The sequence below is a fragment of the Phyllobates terribilis genome, unplaced genomic scaffold (genome assembly GCF_046119375.1).
Source record: "Phyllobates terribilis strain yellow unplaced genomic scaffold, ASM4611937v1 Scaffold_2__4_contigs__length_985480577, whole genome shotgun sequence".
In the NCBI taxonomy this organism is placed as follows: Eukaryota; Metazoa; Chordata; class Amphibia; order Anura; family Dendrobatidae; genus Phyllobates; species Phyllobates terribilis.
The window spans coordinates 836,567,119-836,583,551 of NW_027362762.1; the positions used below are offsets into that span (position 1 = coordinate 836,567,119).

General features: G+C 40.9%; 1 protein-coding gene across 1 annotated transcript in view; it reads right to left on the reverse strand.

Moving 5' to 3' along the window:
• Window positions 1–727: 727 nt before the first annotated feature.
• Window positions 728–16,433, reverse strand: part of LOC141232538 (tapasin-related protein-like) — a 45,286-nt gene continuing 29,580 nt past the window's right edge. The window contains exons 5-9 of the mRNA XM_073667812.1: window positions 15,305–15,634; window positions 12,782–12,862; window positions 5,350–5,366; window positions 5,164–5,201; window positions 728–2,545 (exon numbers count right to left, since the gene is read on the reverse strand). Coding sequence (XP_073523913.1) covers window positions 5,187–5,201; window positions 5,350–5,366; window positions 12,782–12,862; window positions 15,305–15,634 — 443 coding nt within the window. The 3' untranslated portion in view covers window positions 728–2,545; window positions 5,164–5,186. The remainder of the gene's footprint in view (window positions 2,546–5,163; window positions 5,202–5,349; window positions 5,367–12,781; window positions 12,863–15,304; window positions 15,635–16,433) is intronic.

Below are 16,433 nucleotides of genomic sequence, written 5' to 3' on the forward strand. Positions count from 1 at the left end.
TAACACAAATAAAACAATTTATTATTTTTCAATATATTTGATGAATTCTTGATGAATTAGAATTTTCCTAACCACTCACAATTCACAGAATAGTGTAATATGCATAATTAAACGGGTTTCTAGGTTCTAGACAATTTCTGCAGTCATGCTATATGACTGATTACTTCAACGTGACATGTGCAATGTACACAATGTCACAATTCCCCTGTTTTTCCAGAGCAAGTGGGAGGTCACATGACTGTAGCTGTGCGATTTGCATACTTGCAGTCACAAAATGACTATATCTTCAGCTGCTTCTCTGAATAAAATCGTGACTGCCCACTCATGCTGGGAATGCAGCAGAATCGTGACAGTGTGCACATTGCACACTGCCACGATCCGACAAACTGCAATCACATAGAAATTTGTGTAGCGCCCAAAAACCCCCTTTAGTACAAATGTATAATAACTCAGAGAAAATCTCTTACGATGCACATTAAATCAATACAATACAAGTTCAACCCTAAAAGCAATGATTGCTGTAGGTTTCAACAAATTTGTTCTTGGTAAAATGATCTCTCCATATTGCGCTTCAGATTTCAGTGTTTGTCATCACAAATCTACAGTAATACTACGTCCACATCAGTCAGAAGTCTCTGCGGGTTTGTGGCTGACCTTTTATAAGACACTGCAGGTTACCCTTTAACAGAAAGGTCAATAATACATTAAAAAATATATTTTTTTACAATGTTCAGTAAAAATAAAATGAAAAAAGAACCTTGATATTATACAGTTTCCAATATACTTTGGGTATCAATTCCTCATGGTTTTCCAGATCTCTGCTTGCTGCCTTCCAAAATAAACCTTTATTGATTACTTCTGAAGATACAATCTAACTTGTTCACGTGATCGACACCCTGGTGCAGGACTGATTACAGTTATATTGTGGTAAGCGGAATATCTGCATGTTCATCACGTAATCAGAAAAGATAAATATAACAGTAATGCCGGCGCCCCTGCATGGTCCCTCTTCCCCCTCCATGCAGGGATGCCGACATACTCCGTCTCCTAGCATGTCCCCTGCTCACTGCACATGCCGAACGGGCTTCCCAGCGGTGCGTCTAGTGCACGCACGTTCCCCTGTTCTTAGAGGGGCAGCACGCGCACCTTGAAAATGTTCCCAGCCAATAGCTGGGAGGCATCCAGTACAAAAGGCACCCTCCCCAGTGTGGAGGTAGCTGAGCAAACCCTGTAGTTTCCCTTCATCTCTTGTGTATGCAACTGTATGTTGCCAGGTCCCCTGTCCTAATCTAGTAATGCTAGTTGGTTATCCTGATTCTGTTCCCGTATTCCTGTATAGTGTGAACATTACCCTGAAGCCACTCTGGTGGTACCTGAATCCTGAAGATGCTCTGGTGGTACCTGAACCCGCAACTGTCCAATTATTCCCAACCCTGAAGCCGCTCCGATGGTATCTGAACCCTGAAGCCGCAACTTTCCAGTTATTCCGAATTGTACTGTCTGAAAAGGTTCTGAATCCAGTCCTGTCTGTGACTCAAGAGTCCATGACTGCGATCCAGCCCCCTTTGGGTCAGCAGCTGCAGTACTGGGGAAGGCCTAGGAATAGTACCTGGCGTCTACCTCCAAGTCATGCCTGACTCTACCATCAAGAGCTCCAGTGAAAACCAGATAGCTGCTTAGCTATGCCCCTCCTAGGTAAGCCTTGCTCCGTGGCACAGTGGGTCCACGATCCACGTGCGCCACCTGCGTGCATGACAATAAACAAAGAAGATTCATATTAAAGGGGTTGTCTCAACTTCTTAAATTGATAAAATTACAATGTGCTTGTACAAATCAACTCAATTCTCAAGACTGGATTTTTAATTTTTTAATTTTCTGCTTGTTGCGTAGGTTACCGGTCACCTCTGCACTTGATCAGAAGTGGCTGGTTTCCTAGCCATGTATACTCTTAGCTATAGAGTAAGCAAGTGTTGCTCTGCAGCTAGGTGGATCGCTGGATTCGGCCAGCTTCAGTCCTAATGCTGCACAGGTGAAGTTGATTCTGCTTGCAGCATGGGAGAGAAGGTAGTTTGGGACAGTGACTCATGCCGCTGGTCGGAATTGTCAATAATCAGAAGAAGAAAACTGCCCCCGGCAAGCAGGAAGCTGAAAAGCAGACGAGCGCTACGCTCCTGAAGATTGAAGCTGGGAAAAAAGCTCAAAGGAAGTGGAGATCTTTGAAAACATGAATTAATATGTCAGGAGTATATCTGAAAATTGTAAAACTTTACATTGCTGAAAAAAGAAAGATTCAGTAGCATTAACATTAAATAGCCCTTTAAAAAATCATTGTCCCTTTTTTTAGTGCAGACTTCTTTGTCATCCATACATATTTTTTGAGAGTGGTGAGAGGTTCTGGTGGTTCTTTTGCTGACTGTAAAATCTATCTCAGGAACGTCCAACTGAGGTAGGCACATTTTTCCTAATTTATCCTCTACAGCTTTCTACTTTTTCAGAAAAGACATTAGTTAGTTGTTCATCTTGCTTGTTTCCTCACTGAGGACACCTTTGAAAGTAAAACATAATAAAAAAAATTATTTTACGTAATACCAATTCATGACTATTGTGAAAATTAACAAAAAAAACTTTGAGAATGAATGTTTTCTCCTTTATTATACTGTGTGCACAATTATTAGGCAATTTGTATGTTTGATGATTAATTGTATTATTGAACAACTACAGTGCTTTCGGACAATCTAAAAGGTTAATAAACCTGAATATTTAAGAATGTAAAAGTGAGGTTTTGTATTAGGAGAATATCTGTGTGTGAAGAATTATTGGCCAATTATTAATGTGCAGAATTATTATGCAACTTAATGGAAAACAAATTTCCCATCTCAATTGTTTATTTTCATCTGTTAAAGTGAGAATAATAATCAAGCAGCTCAAAATGTACAAAAATCCATTTGTGACATTTCAAAAATATATCAGTGACCAATATAGCCAACAGTCACAAGCCTTCCATCCATAGAATCTGACAGTTTCTTAATCTGTTGACGATCAACTTTTTCGGGAGCACCAACCACAGCCTCCCAGACACTGCTCAGAGAGATTACGGTTTTCCTTCACTGTAAATCTCCAGTTTAAGGAGGGCCCACAAGTTCTCAATAGGGTATAGGTCAGATGAGGAAGGGGTCATGTTATTATTCTTTCATCTTTAAGGTCTTTACAGGCAACCATCAGTGGAGACTTCGGTCCTTGCAATGGAGCATTGTCCTACACAAAAATCATGGTTTTCTTGAAAGAAGCAGACTTTTTTCTGTATCACTGCTTAAAGAAAGTGTTTTAAAAAAACTGGCAGTAGGTTTGGGAGTTGGTTTTGAGTCCATCTTCAACATGAAAAGGTCTAACTAGTTCATCTTTAATAATACCAGCCCATTGCAGTACCCCACCTCCATCTTGCCGGAATTTAAGTCGAAGTGGATGTCTGTGCCCCTTATCTATCTAGCCACGGGCCCTTCCGTCTGGCTGTCAAGTGTCACTCATCTTTTCCGTCCGTAAAACCTTTAAAAAATCTGTCATCAGATATTTCTTGGCGCAGACTTGATGTTTCAACCACTGTGACTTGCTCAGTGGTGGTCGGGTTTCAGCCCTCCTTACCTTGGCCATGTCTATGAGCACTGAACACCTTGTACTTCTGGCCTCCAGGGAGGTTGTAGTTCTGGAATAAGACAGCGCTGGAGGATAATGTACTATTGGTCGCTTCATGCTTGATTCCTCACAAATCTTTGGCAATTAATTTACTTCTTTTTTCCTCAAGACAATTTTTGGGGTCAAAACAAATATAAAAAGGGTCTATGGTACTTACTCAAATTTAAGTAAAAAGAATAATAAATAAAAATAATAATGTAGTATACTGATCGATTATAGTGTATATCTGGATGAACTCCTGGGTTTGAATATTTATAAAGGATAATATGTATGTTGTTACAGTTTTAATATATCACATTCTTATGTCATAATAAGAGAAGAACTTTAATTTATTGATTAAAATCATGGATGGTCGTTTTGATAGATACACCAAATATCCAATTTGAAATACATTAGGATATCACGATAAAAGAAGCCTTGTATAACAACATGCAATAATTTCCTTCATTGCGCAGACGCGGGGTCAGAATATTATGACTCTTGTATTCCTCTAGAAGCAGGCATGCATAGGTCGTATAGGAGCCCCAGAAGGAATAATAACAGATGGTGTAGCGGTAAGTATTGTCCCCGCTGAGCATTTCTGATTGGAGGAGGAGGAAGAAATTGGTAGATGGACACGTAGTTCTATCGTCATATCCCGGAAATATGAAATGAGGAGTGTGAACTGATGAATTGCATCGGAGGGGTGTTTGCGAAGTTAGTCATGCAGGGATTGGTAAGTGGATATTTAAATGAACCTGTAGGGAGTATGGATAGATATAATACTGGACCTATTGGTTATATACTGATCTCTGACGATACTAATATCTATTGGCTAACTGCATTAATCAATCATACTGGCTGACATGAGTGTGACATGAGAACCTAACCTTTAAAAGATCAGGTAATCCATGCACTCACTCATATAGCCTCAATCCCCCGATGACGCCAGTGTATCTGGTGAAACATGTTAAGGAGGCTTAGGGTTAAATTTTACTAGCGGCAGTCAAAATATGTGGTGAATTTAGATATATAGGATAACGTAGGTAGCGGACGCACCAGACTATATTCTAACACCAGAGATAGGAGATTACTATTGAGACACAGGAATAAGTTGTATGACAACCAAGATTAGGATAGTAGAAGGAATCCTTACCTGAATGTCTCTATACATATACTGACAAACGCAAATTTTAAATGTGTTCCTTTTAGTATAGTAGAATAAAAGTTAAATAGTAATCAGTCTTTAGATAGGGTTTATTTGCCTACGGCAATTTGTGAATCTCTGACTTGACAAACCGCAATTAATGGAGTAGTGACCACAAAATGACACAATCATTTAAAAATGACTAATTATTTTTTGTATTTTAGGTGCATTGTGACAATAAAACCTTTCTACCAACGTCTACTAAAACACACAAAGAGCTAGACTCATCATAGACTTATCAAAATACAAGAAATATTGGCCTTTACATTCAGTTTCAAGTCACTTACCTTAATTATATTCCCATTGCTCCTTAATAAGGTTTTGTCTAAATAGATACATCAAGAAAATTACTTTTAGCGAAAACACATTACTCATCATCTTGGTATTAATTCATGAAATACATGACATTTTGGAATATTTGCAGGAAATATTTAATTTGAACCTATAAGAAATGTGAAAACATAAAGGCCTACCTTGCTTGAATTTCTCTCTGAAAAAAAAAACAAAAAAAAAAACCAACATAAATTAAAGCAGTCTTTGTTTTAGACAGTAGACTCTTCTAAATAGCATTCTAAGGTTATGTGCTCATTTTCAGACAAATTCCACCTGGAATCCATCTAAAAAATGTACTGCAAAGGCGCCCCATAAAATGAACATAATGCACAGCAATGTCAAAACAACACTGCTGTGCACATTTTCCATCTTATGTTATGTCATTTAATTGGTTCAGGGTTCAGAAACCCTGAAGCAGTTAAATAAAGCAACATGCTCATCTTTGGGCGACTTCCGCTATGAAGCCGCGTGTTCTCTACACTTGAAAGCACAAAGTAAAAGACGCTGGCAGCAGAGCCGCCACAAGAACGACGGAAAAACCACCGACACAGCAGCTTCAGGAAAATGATTGTCAACGACTTCACCTGCGAAAACACCGCCTAAAAGGAAATGTCTATTTACAGCTGTGCCAGGATCTTTCTTCTATTGGGATCATGGCGATTTCTGGCTTTAACCCTTTCGTGACAGAGCCTGTTTTCGCCTTCGTGACCAGGCCAATTTTTTCAATTCTGACCAGTGTCACTTTATGAGGTAATAACTCTGGAACGCTTCAGTGATTCTGAGACTGTTTTTTCGTGACATATTGTACTTCATTACAGTGGTAAAATTTCTTTGATCTGACTTGCGTTTATTTCTGAAAATATCAAAAATTTGGCGAAAATTTTGAACATTTTGCAATTTTCAAACTTTTAATTCTTATGCCCTTAAACCAGAGAGTTATGTCACACAAAATAGTTAATAAATAACATTTCCCACATGTTTACTTTAAATCAGCACAATTTTTGAAAAATCTTTTTTTTGTTAGGAAGTTATAAGCGTTAAAAGTTGATCAGTGATTTTTCATTTTTCCAACACAATTTACAAAACCATTTTTTTAGGGACCACATCACATTTAAAGTGACTTTGAGGGGCCTATATGACAGAAAATACCCAAAAGTGACACCATTCTAAAAACCGCATCCCTAATGGTGCTCAAAAACACATTCAAGAAGTTTATTAACCTTTCAGGTGCTTCACAGGAATTAATGGAATGTAGAAGAAAAAAAAGGCAAGTTTTACCTTTTCCCACAAATATGTTACTTTAGCCCCAAATTTTTCATTTTCACAAGGGTAACAGGAAAAAATGCACCATAAAATTTGTTGTGCGATTTCTCCTGAGTACACTGATACCTTATATGTGGTGGGAAATCTACTGCTTGGGTGCATGGCAGGGCTCAGAAGGGAAGGAGGATCGTTTGAGATTTGGAATGTAAAATTGTCTGGAACTGATAGCAGACGGCATGTCGTGTTTGGAGGACCCCTGAGGTGCCTAAACATTGGAAAGCCACTACCAGTGACCCCATTTTGAAAACTAGACCCCTAAAGGAATTTATCTAGATGTATGGTGAGCACCTTGAACCCTCAGAGGCTTCATAGAATTTTATAATGTTGAGCCGTGAAAATTAAAAAACACATTTTTACTAGAAAAACGTTATTTTAGCCCCAATTTTTTTATTTTCACAAGGGCAACAGGAGAAAATGGAAGCCAAAATTTGTTGTGCAATTTTTCCTGAGCACGCCGATACCCCATATGTGGTGGAAAACTACTGCTTGGGTAAACGGCAGAACTCGGAAGGGAAGGAGTGCTATTTTGGCTGGAAAAGGTTGCGGATTGTTTTTGCATAGCTTTGTTCTGAGCGGTATAACTTCTTTATTTTTCCACTGACGGATCTGTATGGCGGCTTTTTGTTTGCGGGACAAGATGCTTACAGCGGTACCATTTTTATTTCAACTTGACTTTTTCATTGTGTTTCATTCCACTTTTTGTTCAGCAGTATAATGAAAAAGCATCATATTTTTTTTACGGCATGCATAGAAGGGGTTAGCTAGTGTGACACTTTTATAGATTGGGTTTTTCCGGACACTGTGATACCAAATGTGTGAATTTTTTTGTTTTTACATAAATATACGTAATTATTGGTTTAATATGTTTTTGTTTTTTTATTTTGTGATTTTTTTTTAATAGATTTAAAACATTTTTTAAGTTTTTAGTTTTTTTACTTAGTCCCTGTCTGGGACTTCAATTTTTATTTTTCTTATCACTAGTCTCATGCATTGCAATACATATGTATTGCATTGCATGACACCTGTCAGTTTTACACTGGCAGATCGCCTGCTAGACTCAGCTATTAGCTGAGTCTAACAGGCCACCATATCTGGCACACCTAGAGATCATCATGTGACCTCTGGCTGCCATGACAACGCTCGGATCCACCGAGATGTGATCACATCTCATATTAATCGAGGAATCTAGAAGATAGAAACGGGTTAATATCACTGGGACCTGATCTAATCAGGTACCAATGATGTCACCTGTGAGAGCTATTGCTCTGCACCGTAATTGCAGCGCTTGCAGGACCGTGGGGATCCTGAGCGCTGCGAGACTTCCGACCGTAGACAAGAGCCCAGGAAGCTCCAACGTTTATCTACAGTGGGCGGTCGGGAAATGGTTTAAAGTGGTTAGAATACATGATAAGATAAAAAATGTTCCCCAGAGTATAAAGAAGACGTATGTCAATTAGGTTCAACCAAGGGAAGGAAGATGATATTAAACTGAGTCAATTATGTTGCCAAACTAAAAGTTGTACTAGCCAGTGAAGGACTCTCATCAAATCTGCCTCTGCAGTAGCACCTTTTCAAAAATATGGTGGCACCCTAGGGCACATTCTCGTATCAGCTTTTGATTTTTGTCCACAAAAAAATTGACTTTTTTTCTCCCGTTGCCTTAGTTTTTATTGCACTTTCTTTTATCATCAATTTTTAAAAACTGAAAGAGGTAAAATGTCCGCAGCGTGTTTCTTCATTTTCACTTAGCAATGAATCTGTTAAAAACTAATGATAGTGGCCGATAGCCTCTAATAGTAAGGCCTGTTTTGGTTTGAGAAACAATGCCCTATATAGATGAAAGTAAAATTCTTGCTCACTTATCTCATGTCTATATTATGTGACTGCTGCAGCCAATCACTGGGTGCAGTGGTCATTCTGAAGTAGACGGCAAAAATCCCCTAAGCCCAGTGACTGGCTGACGTGTGGCAGATAGAATGACACCAATGTAGCCAAGTTGTGCAGTTCTTCCAGATTCTGTTATCCTAATAGTCTGAAGAAAATTACTTTGGAAGACGTACAGGGATTGGATTGCAGAGGATCGGGGTAAAGTTATTTTCTCTGATGAAGCCCCTTTGGACATCTGGAAGAATGATTGTCGAGGGAAAAAAAGGTGAATGCTGTGTCATGCCAATAGTAAAGCATCAGGAGACCATTCATGAGTGGAGTTGCTTTTCATGTAAAGGAGAAGGCTCACTCACAATTTCATGTAAAGGAGAAGGCTCACTCACAATTTCATGTAAAGGAGAAGGCTCACTCACAATTTCATGTAAAAGAGAAGGCTCGCTCACAATTTCATGTAAAGGAGAAGGCTCACTCACAATTTCATGTAAAGGAGAAGGCTCGCTCACAATTTCATCTAAGAACATGTCCATGAATAAAGAAGGAGATCTATACATTCTCCAAAAACAACTTCTCCCAATGATCCAGGAGAAATTTGGTGATGAACAATGCTTTATACAGCATGATGGAGGCCATGTCACAAGGCAAATATAATAACTAAGTGGTTTGTTGAACAAAACATTGAAATTTTGGGTCCATAGCCAGGAAATTCCCCAGATCTCAATGAGAACCTGTGATCAATCCTCAAAAAGAGGGTGAACAAACAAAAACACATAAATTGTGATAAACTCCATGCATTGATTAGGCAAGAATGACTTGTCATCAGTCAGCATTTGGCCCAGAAGTGGATATCCAGCATGGCAGGGCGAAGGACATGAGTCTTGAAAAATAAGGGTCAACTCTGTAAATATTGAAGCTTCAGATAAACTTGATTTATTTGTCAATAAAAGTTTAAAAACGTAAGAAAAGCTGATAATTGATAAGTGACCATAAATACATTTAAGGCAGCAAACCTTGTGAAAATAAAAAATTGTGTCAGTCTCAACACTTTTGGACACGACTTTACAGAAGGGAACGTTCTGCCATGAGGGAGATGAGCATCTCTTCAGGTGGCGTTCACGGTTGTCCTTTATTTTGCCACACCGAGATCCCTGCCTAAAATCTCAACCTCCCCTTGGCTTGAGCGGTAGACACTTGCTTAGTGTGCCACCTTGTAGCAACCAGGCAGGGGCGTGATTTAATTGAAATGATCTTAGCCACATCCACAGTGTGGATCTATGGAAGCAATGCTGGTGACGGGAGTCAGCAGTAGCAGAATGCAGAGTATCACTACTTATTGTCCTCACTTCTCACAAATACACCTGGAGCAGAAATCAGGGGAGCCAGGAGGGGGCGCCGTAGAGGATCTGAGCCATATTATCTTATTATTGTATTGTGTACCTGAGGGTGCTCTGTACACTCTATTGCTGGGGTCACTTTGCACCCTGCATTGTTATAACATCCAAGATGCTTCTGAAAACTTCAAGACATCCAGAGCCCCAACACAGTGAGTGAGAATGCAGAAGCATTTGCATCGTAAGGTCCCCGGGGCTGATTTTTTCCCTTGCAGGCGGCACAGACACATCCTTTTTTTATACATTTACTTACAGTAAAACTGGTGCTAAGCTCAGACTTCGGGATCAGACCTGGGAGTTTACCCTCAGTGCAGCTCAGTCAGAGCTTCTAATTAGGAGAACTCATTCTGCAACTTTAACAAAAGGACTGTGTTTTATATGGGTGAATGGGCTGCTGTGGATATTGGATGGTGGGCTGCAATGAGCCTTATCTGCTTGAGCCTCGTAACGCTACATTATGGATGTGTGTGTGATGCAGTGGGTCAGGGTGTGTGGTGCAAGCTCAGGAACTGAGCCTGCTCCACATGATGTAGATGCCGGCATCTGTCTCTAGAAGCTGGAGATGTGCTCTGATCGCTGCGGTTACCCATATAGATACCCTGCTGGCTTCAATTGCTATAATTTTGTCTCTGCCACAGGCTGAGTTTAGTAAAAAAAATTGTATGCAATTGGTTTTTTCACTTGAAAAAGACGCTAGTCCAGTGTTGAAATGCGTTGTGGAAATAAAAACAGTTCAACTCATCTTGGTCCTAAGGATTCTTTATTACAGCAGGGCAGCCTGATATCGTGTTATCATCCAAATTGGACAGGCTGAGTTTAATAGAACTCCGTAAATTACACTATTTACTTGCAATACTGTGGGATTGCTGTATATATTATAAACTATCAGACAATTACAGGTTAAAGTCCCCTGGGAAAGGGCTAAAAAAAAGTTAAAGAAAAAAAAAAAGTTTTAAAAATAGAAAAAATGAAAATAGAAAATAAACCCAACAAAATATGTAAGTTTGAAACATCCTCTGTCCCCACGGTTAAAAATAAAGAAATGAAACCTATTTGGTATACAATAATGTAATAGAAAACACCAAAAAGAAAACTGGCAAAAACGACACCAAGAGCACGTAAAAATGACTGAAAAAATGCAGAAAAAAGAAGCATCAGCACGTCATGGGCACATACTCTTATTAGGAGGGACAGGTGACGCGCCCCCCTGGGCCGTGGCGTACCCGGTGCCGGGCCGGTAGATGCTGGGGGTTGTAGTCACTGTGGCGGTGACCCGGTCTGTGACCCAGGGCGGTCAATCCAAGGGGAATTTATATGTATAGGTTTTATAATGTCCGACTACGCCACCTGTGGAATGTGGCCAGTGGAGACCGCCGCTGCAGAACAGTCCTCTGAAGCTGGTGGTTTTGCAGCAATGATGGTATAACTCCCCACAGGAAGAGTTAGCTTCAGGGCAGTGTGTGGATGATGGTGGTTGTGCAGGTTGTGCTGGGCGTTGTAGTGCAGTGAGGGATGGCACAGCAAGGAGCACAGAGACAAGATAGTGCAGTCCCAGGGTCTTTACTCACAGTTGTTGCAGTCCAGATTACAGGTACAAGAGCAATCTCCCCCGTCGTGCTGTGCGTACTCAGTGAGGGGCTCAGTCCACTCTCAGGTATTTCCAGAGCACTTAACAGGACCCCCTTCTATGTGCCTTCCTCAGCCGTCTTCCTGCGCTGGCTCTCTCCCTCCTGCCCTGCGCTTCACAGTCAGTGTCCCAAGCCGGTGGCCTCGGGTCTTGGCGGGCAACCTGCAGTCCCCTGGGCCCTCTGTGGCCACCTTTTCGGCGCTTGTTAACTGTGGTAGTGGGTGTCTGCACCCTGAAAGTACAGCCACCTCCGGTTGCAAGATGGACTTAAAGTATCCGTGCTAGTTAAGGGGCCGGTCCCCTCTGCGGCTTGATCCTTCCACTGTCTTGTAGATTCGGTCGTACGGGTGTTCTACAGCACTGCCCGTACCCCTAGGATCCCTTCTCTTCTTCTCCTGGAGCCTTTCCTGCTCCCTCTCCTCTCTTCTCTCAGTCCTGGGCCTCTCACTACGCCCGCCTCTGGAGCAGAGCTCTTGCAGAGCCTCTGCTCCTTCACTTCTCCTCCTCCGACTGAACACTGATCTAAGATTGTTCCCTGTTTTATACAGCTTCCTTTCAAGTGCTCCCAGGATCTACTTCCTCCACCCCATCCACTACATGGTTCCCCCTCTCTAGGTGACTGTGCTCTCCCGTAGGAGCAATCTCGCCCTGTCCCCCGGAAATGTGGTGTAGTGAATGCAGGTGTAAGGGCCCTGAGCTGTACTCCCTCCTTACCTGACAGTGAAATACCACACCTCTGGGTGAGATGCAGTACCTCTGTGGCGACTGAACCCTCAGGGGCGCCACACAGGCAGCACATAACACTCATACAAAGCAATTGTAGACCCCTGGCTCAAAAAAAGACCACATGGGGCTGAAACATGGTGCTACCAAGATAAGTAGAAACTATTTTGGTGAGGGCGTGGAGACAGAAAAAAATACCAGACATCATTTAATAATCTTAATAATGTCTGAAGGGGTATTCCCATCTACAAGATATGTAGTAGGTGTAATAATATTAGCAAACACCTCCAATTAGAAATGTAGCATAGTTCTTCTGATTCCCTATGTCGCTTACCCCATGTGCAGGGCATTGCAGCAGCTTAGGTATCCATGGTTACGTCCACTAACTAACTAACTGCACATGGGGTATGCGACATACCTAATCAGAAGAACTATACTACATTTCTAATTGGAGGTGTTTGCTAATATTATTATTATTATTATACCTACTACATATTGGGATAGGATCTTGTAGATAGGTATCTAAAGGGGTATTCCCAATAATTACACAAAGAATAAATATATGTAGATTTCCCACATACTGTAAAGCTGCCACTAGAAAGCCATAAAACGTGCAGTTATTACCTTTATAGAACAGTCTCACAAAGTAGAGAAGAACCAAAAACAGAAAGGCGATGAAGACCATGAGAAACCAAGCTGGAGATTCTGTCAATCAACAACACAAAAATATTGTAAATGACAAATACTTTGGTAGAATAAGCAGCTACTCATTGTTTTGTTTCCTTGATTTTCTGAGAACTGTACGAAGCAGCTGCTATATAAAACGGGAAAGCAAAGACTATAGCTTCTATATGTATGAGGAAGGCAGCCATGATGGTGGTGGCGCTGTGACACTAGATCATAGGAGGATTGATCTGGCATCTTCCATGAAGAGAATGTCTGGCAGAGATTTATTATGTCATTTTATACATCAATTTTAAACTGAATAACACTGGAGTAAGATGCAAAAAATTTCCAAACATTTTAAAGCCAATAGTTAAAAGGCAAAAAATCCCATTTTAACCAATCCAAATTAAAATTGAAATTTTAATTGTTAAATTAAAGATACATATAACTAGTGGAAATTATATGTTAAAGTACACATTAAAATGACATTCTGTTCCTTATTGGCCATACCTATCTTTAAATATATCCAAAGTGGTCAAATTGCTGATTGGTTAAAATGGGATTTTTTGGCCTTTCACTATTGGATTTAAAGTATTAGTTATTCCCTACCAACACTATTGAGCAATTTTGGTGTGATCAAATTTCCAAACAGGTGCAACCCCTTAATAATTCTGGTGCACGTTAGGCTTCTCATGCACCCGAAAGTACAACCTATGGCAGGTATGAGCAGACGTAGAGCTGTGGTATCATTTATGCCAATATCAGTTTTAAATTACAGTACGTTTGTTGGAGCAATAGTGATTCTACCCCCTCTGCCCAACCCTGCACACATTTCTTGCCACTTTTCCAAAATGGCAAGAGAAGTAAAAAGTTGGTAGTTTTAGTGCTACTGAGGTGTGCATCAAAACTGAAGATGTGTCTAAGCAGGAAAATTGGCTTATAGCCTTTGATTAAAGCACCACTCCGGGTTTTATTTCACGCCATATCACTAATGCATTTTTCTTGCCTGTAATAAAATACTTACCAGCCGCCATCTTCTTCTGGTCTCAGTGGCGCTCCGGTAGTTTTCTGCAGGTTGAGGCCTGCCGGATCGCTCCAGTGTTTGTTCAGCAAGCTAGAGGTCACTTTGCAAAGTAAGTCTATGAGAGGCAGAACGAGGCCGGAACGAGGTTCTCACAGACTTAGACCCCCTTTATATGTCCATATAATACCAGTACTGGTGTCATCAGTGTTTTGGATCAGTGTGCCATCAGTGAGTCATCAATGTGCGATCGATTTTTTTCCGATATGGCTTAAGAAAAATCAATTCCAAAGCTTCTCCTATACTTTGCAATGTTAAACACGGACAGCATACGGATGACGCACTGATGTCATCCGTGTTTTACACGGACCCATAGACTTGTATTGGCCCTTGTCATACATGCTGCCCAAAAAACAACGGACATGTCTCCGTGTGGTTTGCAGGGACGCACGGACCGTGTGCAGCACCATAGGTTATAATGGGTACATGTTGTACCTGTGAAAAACAAAACCGGATGCCACGCGTACCTGATACACGGTCATGTGTAGGAGGCCTTGCACTGCAAGCTGGTGACCATTATCTCTAACTCAGTCAGGATCTGCGGTCACAGAATGGCTGAACGGGATGGGAGTGGAGCTGGGAATAGCAGAAGACAGCGGCTGATAAGTATTTTGCTGGGGGCAGAGAATAGACATAAGTGATACAACAAAAACCGCCGGAGTGGTGCTTTAATTCTTCACATGCACACGATTGCAAGTAGGGCAGGGATCAGACAGCTGTATTTCACAATCTGTATACAGAAAAAAAATAGACTGACATGAGGCTACAATTATGGGACAGGAGACCCTCTGTCATTCCAGACAGGGCCCATATATAGACTGTGAAATACAGACATCTGAACCTGTCCTGAAAGTGATTTCTTCTATATTTTAGCACAAAAATGCTATATTTTGTAAAAATGACCATATCCTGTGTGTACTGTATGTCTACAGCTTTTAACTGAAGGTAGTCTCAAAGGATAACAATAATAATTCTATAACAATTTCTGCAGCGCTCTATCTGGCACATATCTTATGTAACAAGTTTTTCGTTTAGCTTCTGTTAGAGGAAGTAAGAGCAAGATCCTCATGGAGTGGGTTAGAATGGGACAAACATTCCTAGAGGATCCTTTGATGTGAGCTTGCTCTGACACCACAATGGGCCAAAGATCCAACAGAAGATAAGTATAACCGGAGATAACATAAATCAATTTGTTGGGGTTTATTTCTTATGGGTCCATTCACAAATAACCTATTTGATATTAGAGATAATGTGCCCTGTCCATTTTCTGCATGGATGGAAGGAGGGAGCTCAGAATTATTTTCTCCAGTGGCCATACAAGTTTATAAATGAATATAGCCCACAAAAGTGCATTCTGTTAAAAAAGCAAAATAAAAGTAATAAAGCCATGCCAACAATACCTGATACTAGAAGCATCACGCTCTTTCTGATTGGTTTCTTCAGACTCTCGTGTTCCACACGGCAGGTGAATTTGACGCCATCGTCTTGGAGAGAAATCTTGTGCAAGAAGAAACCAGTTAGGCTGTAAGTACCATTACGATTGTTCCTATGGCTGCTGTAGATGACATTGGTCATTACAGATGGTACCAGTCCAGTATTTGGGAGCTCACGCAGCCATTCGATACTGACGTCCAGTGGATAGTAACTGGAGGCATCACAAGCAAACTTCTGCTCATCGCCTTCTCTCAGAGTCAGCACAGAGTCCACATTGAGATTAACCATGGGTCTTTCTGTAAGAAAAGATGTCATTCATTGCAAGTTTTAAGAAAACTGATTATTTTTTTCTGATTGCCTAAAAATAATGTTTGAGGTAGAAGAAACTATCAGAAATGTATTCTTCACCCATATATTGAAGTTAGTAATTTATTATTAACATTTGTACATGTTTGTAAAAGACTGCACAAACAAGGTGTAACATGTATAACGAATAAATAGAGCCTCTATTGTGTGGGGAGGAGCTGAGTCTTCATTGTGTGCGGGGAGGAGCTGAGTCTTCATAGTGTGCAGGGAGGAACAGAGTCTTCATAGTATGCAGGGAGGAACAGAGTCTACATAGTGTTCAGGGAGGAGCTGAGTCTTCATAGTGTTCAGGGAGGAGCTGAGCCTTCATAGTGTTCAGGGAGGAGCTGAGTCTTCATAGTGTGCAGGGAGGAACGGAGTCTTCGTAGTGTTCAGGGAGGAGCTGAGTCTTCATAGTGTTCAGGGAGGAGCTGAGCCTTCATAGTGTTCAGGGAGGAGCTGAGTCTTCATAGTGTGCAGGGAGGAACGGAGTCTTCGTAGTGTTCAGGGAGGAGCTGAGTCTTCATAGTGTTTAGGAAGGAGTGGGTCTTCATAGTGTTCAGGGAGGAGTTGAGTCTTCATAGTGTTCAGGGAGGAGCTGAGTCTTCATAGTGTGTGGGGAGGAACTGAGTATTCATAGTATGCCTGGAGGAGCTGAGTCTTCATAGTGTGTGAGGAGGAGCTGAATCTTCATAGTGTGTAGGGAGGAACTGAGTATTCATAGTATGCCTGGAGGAGCTGAGTCTACAT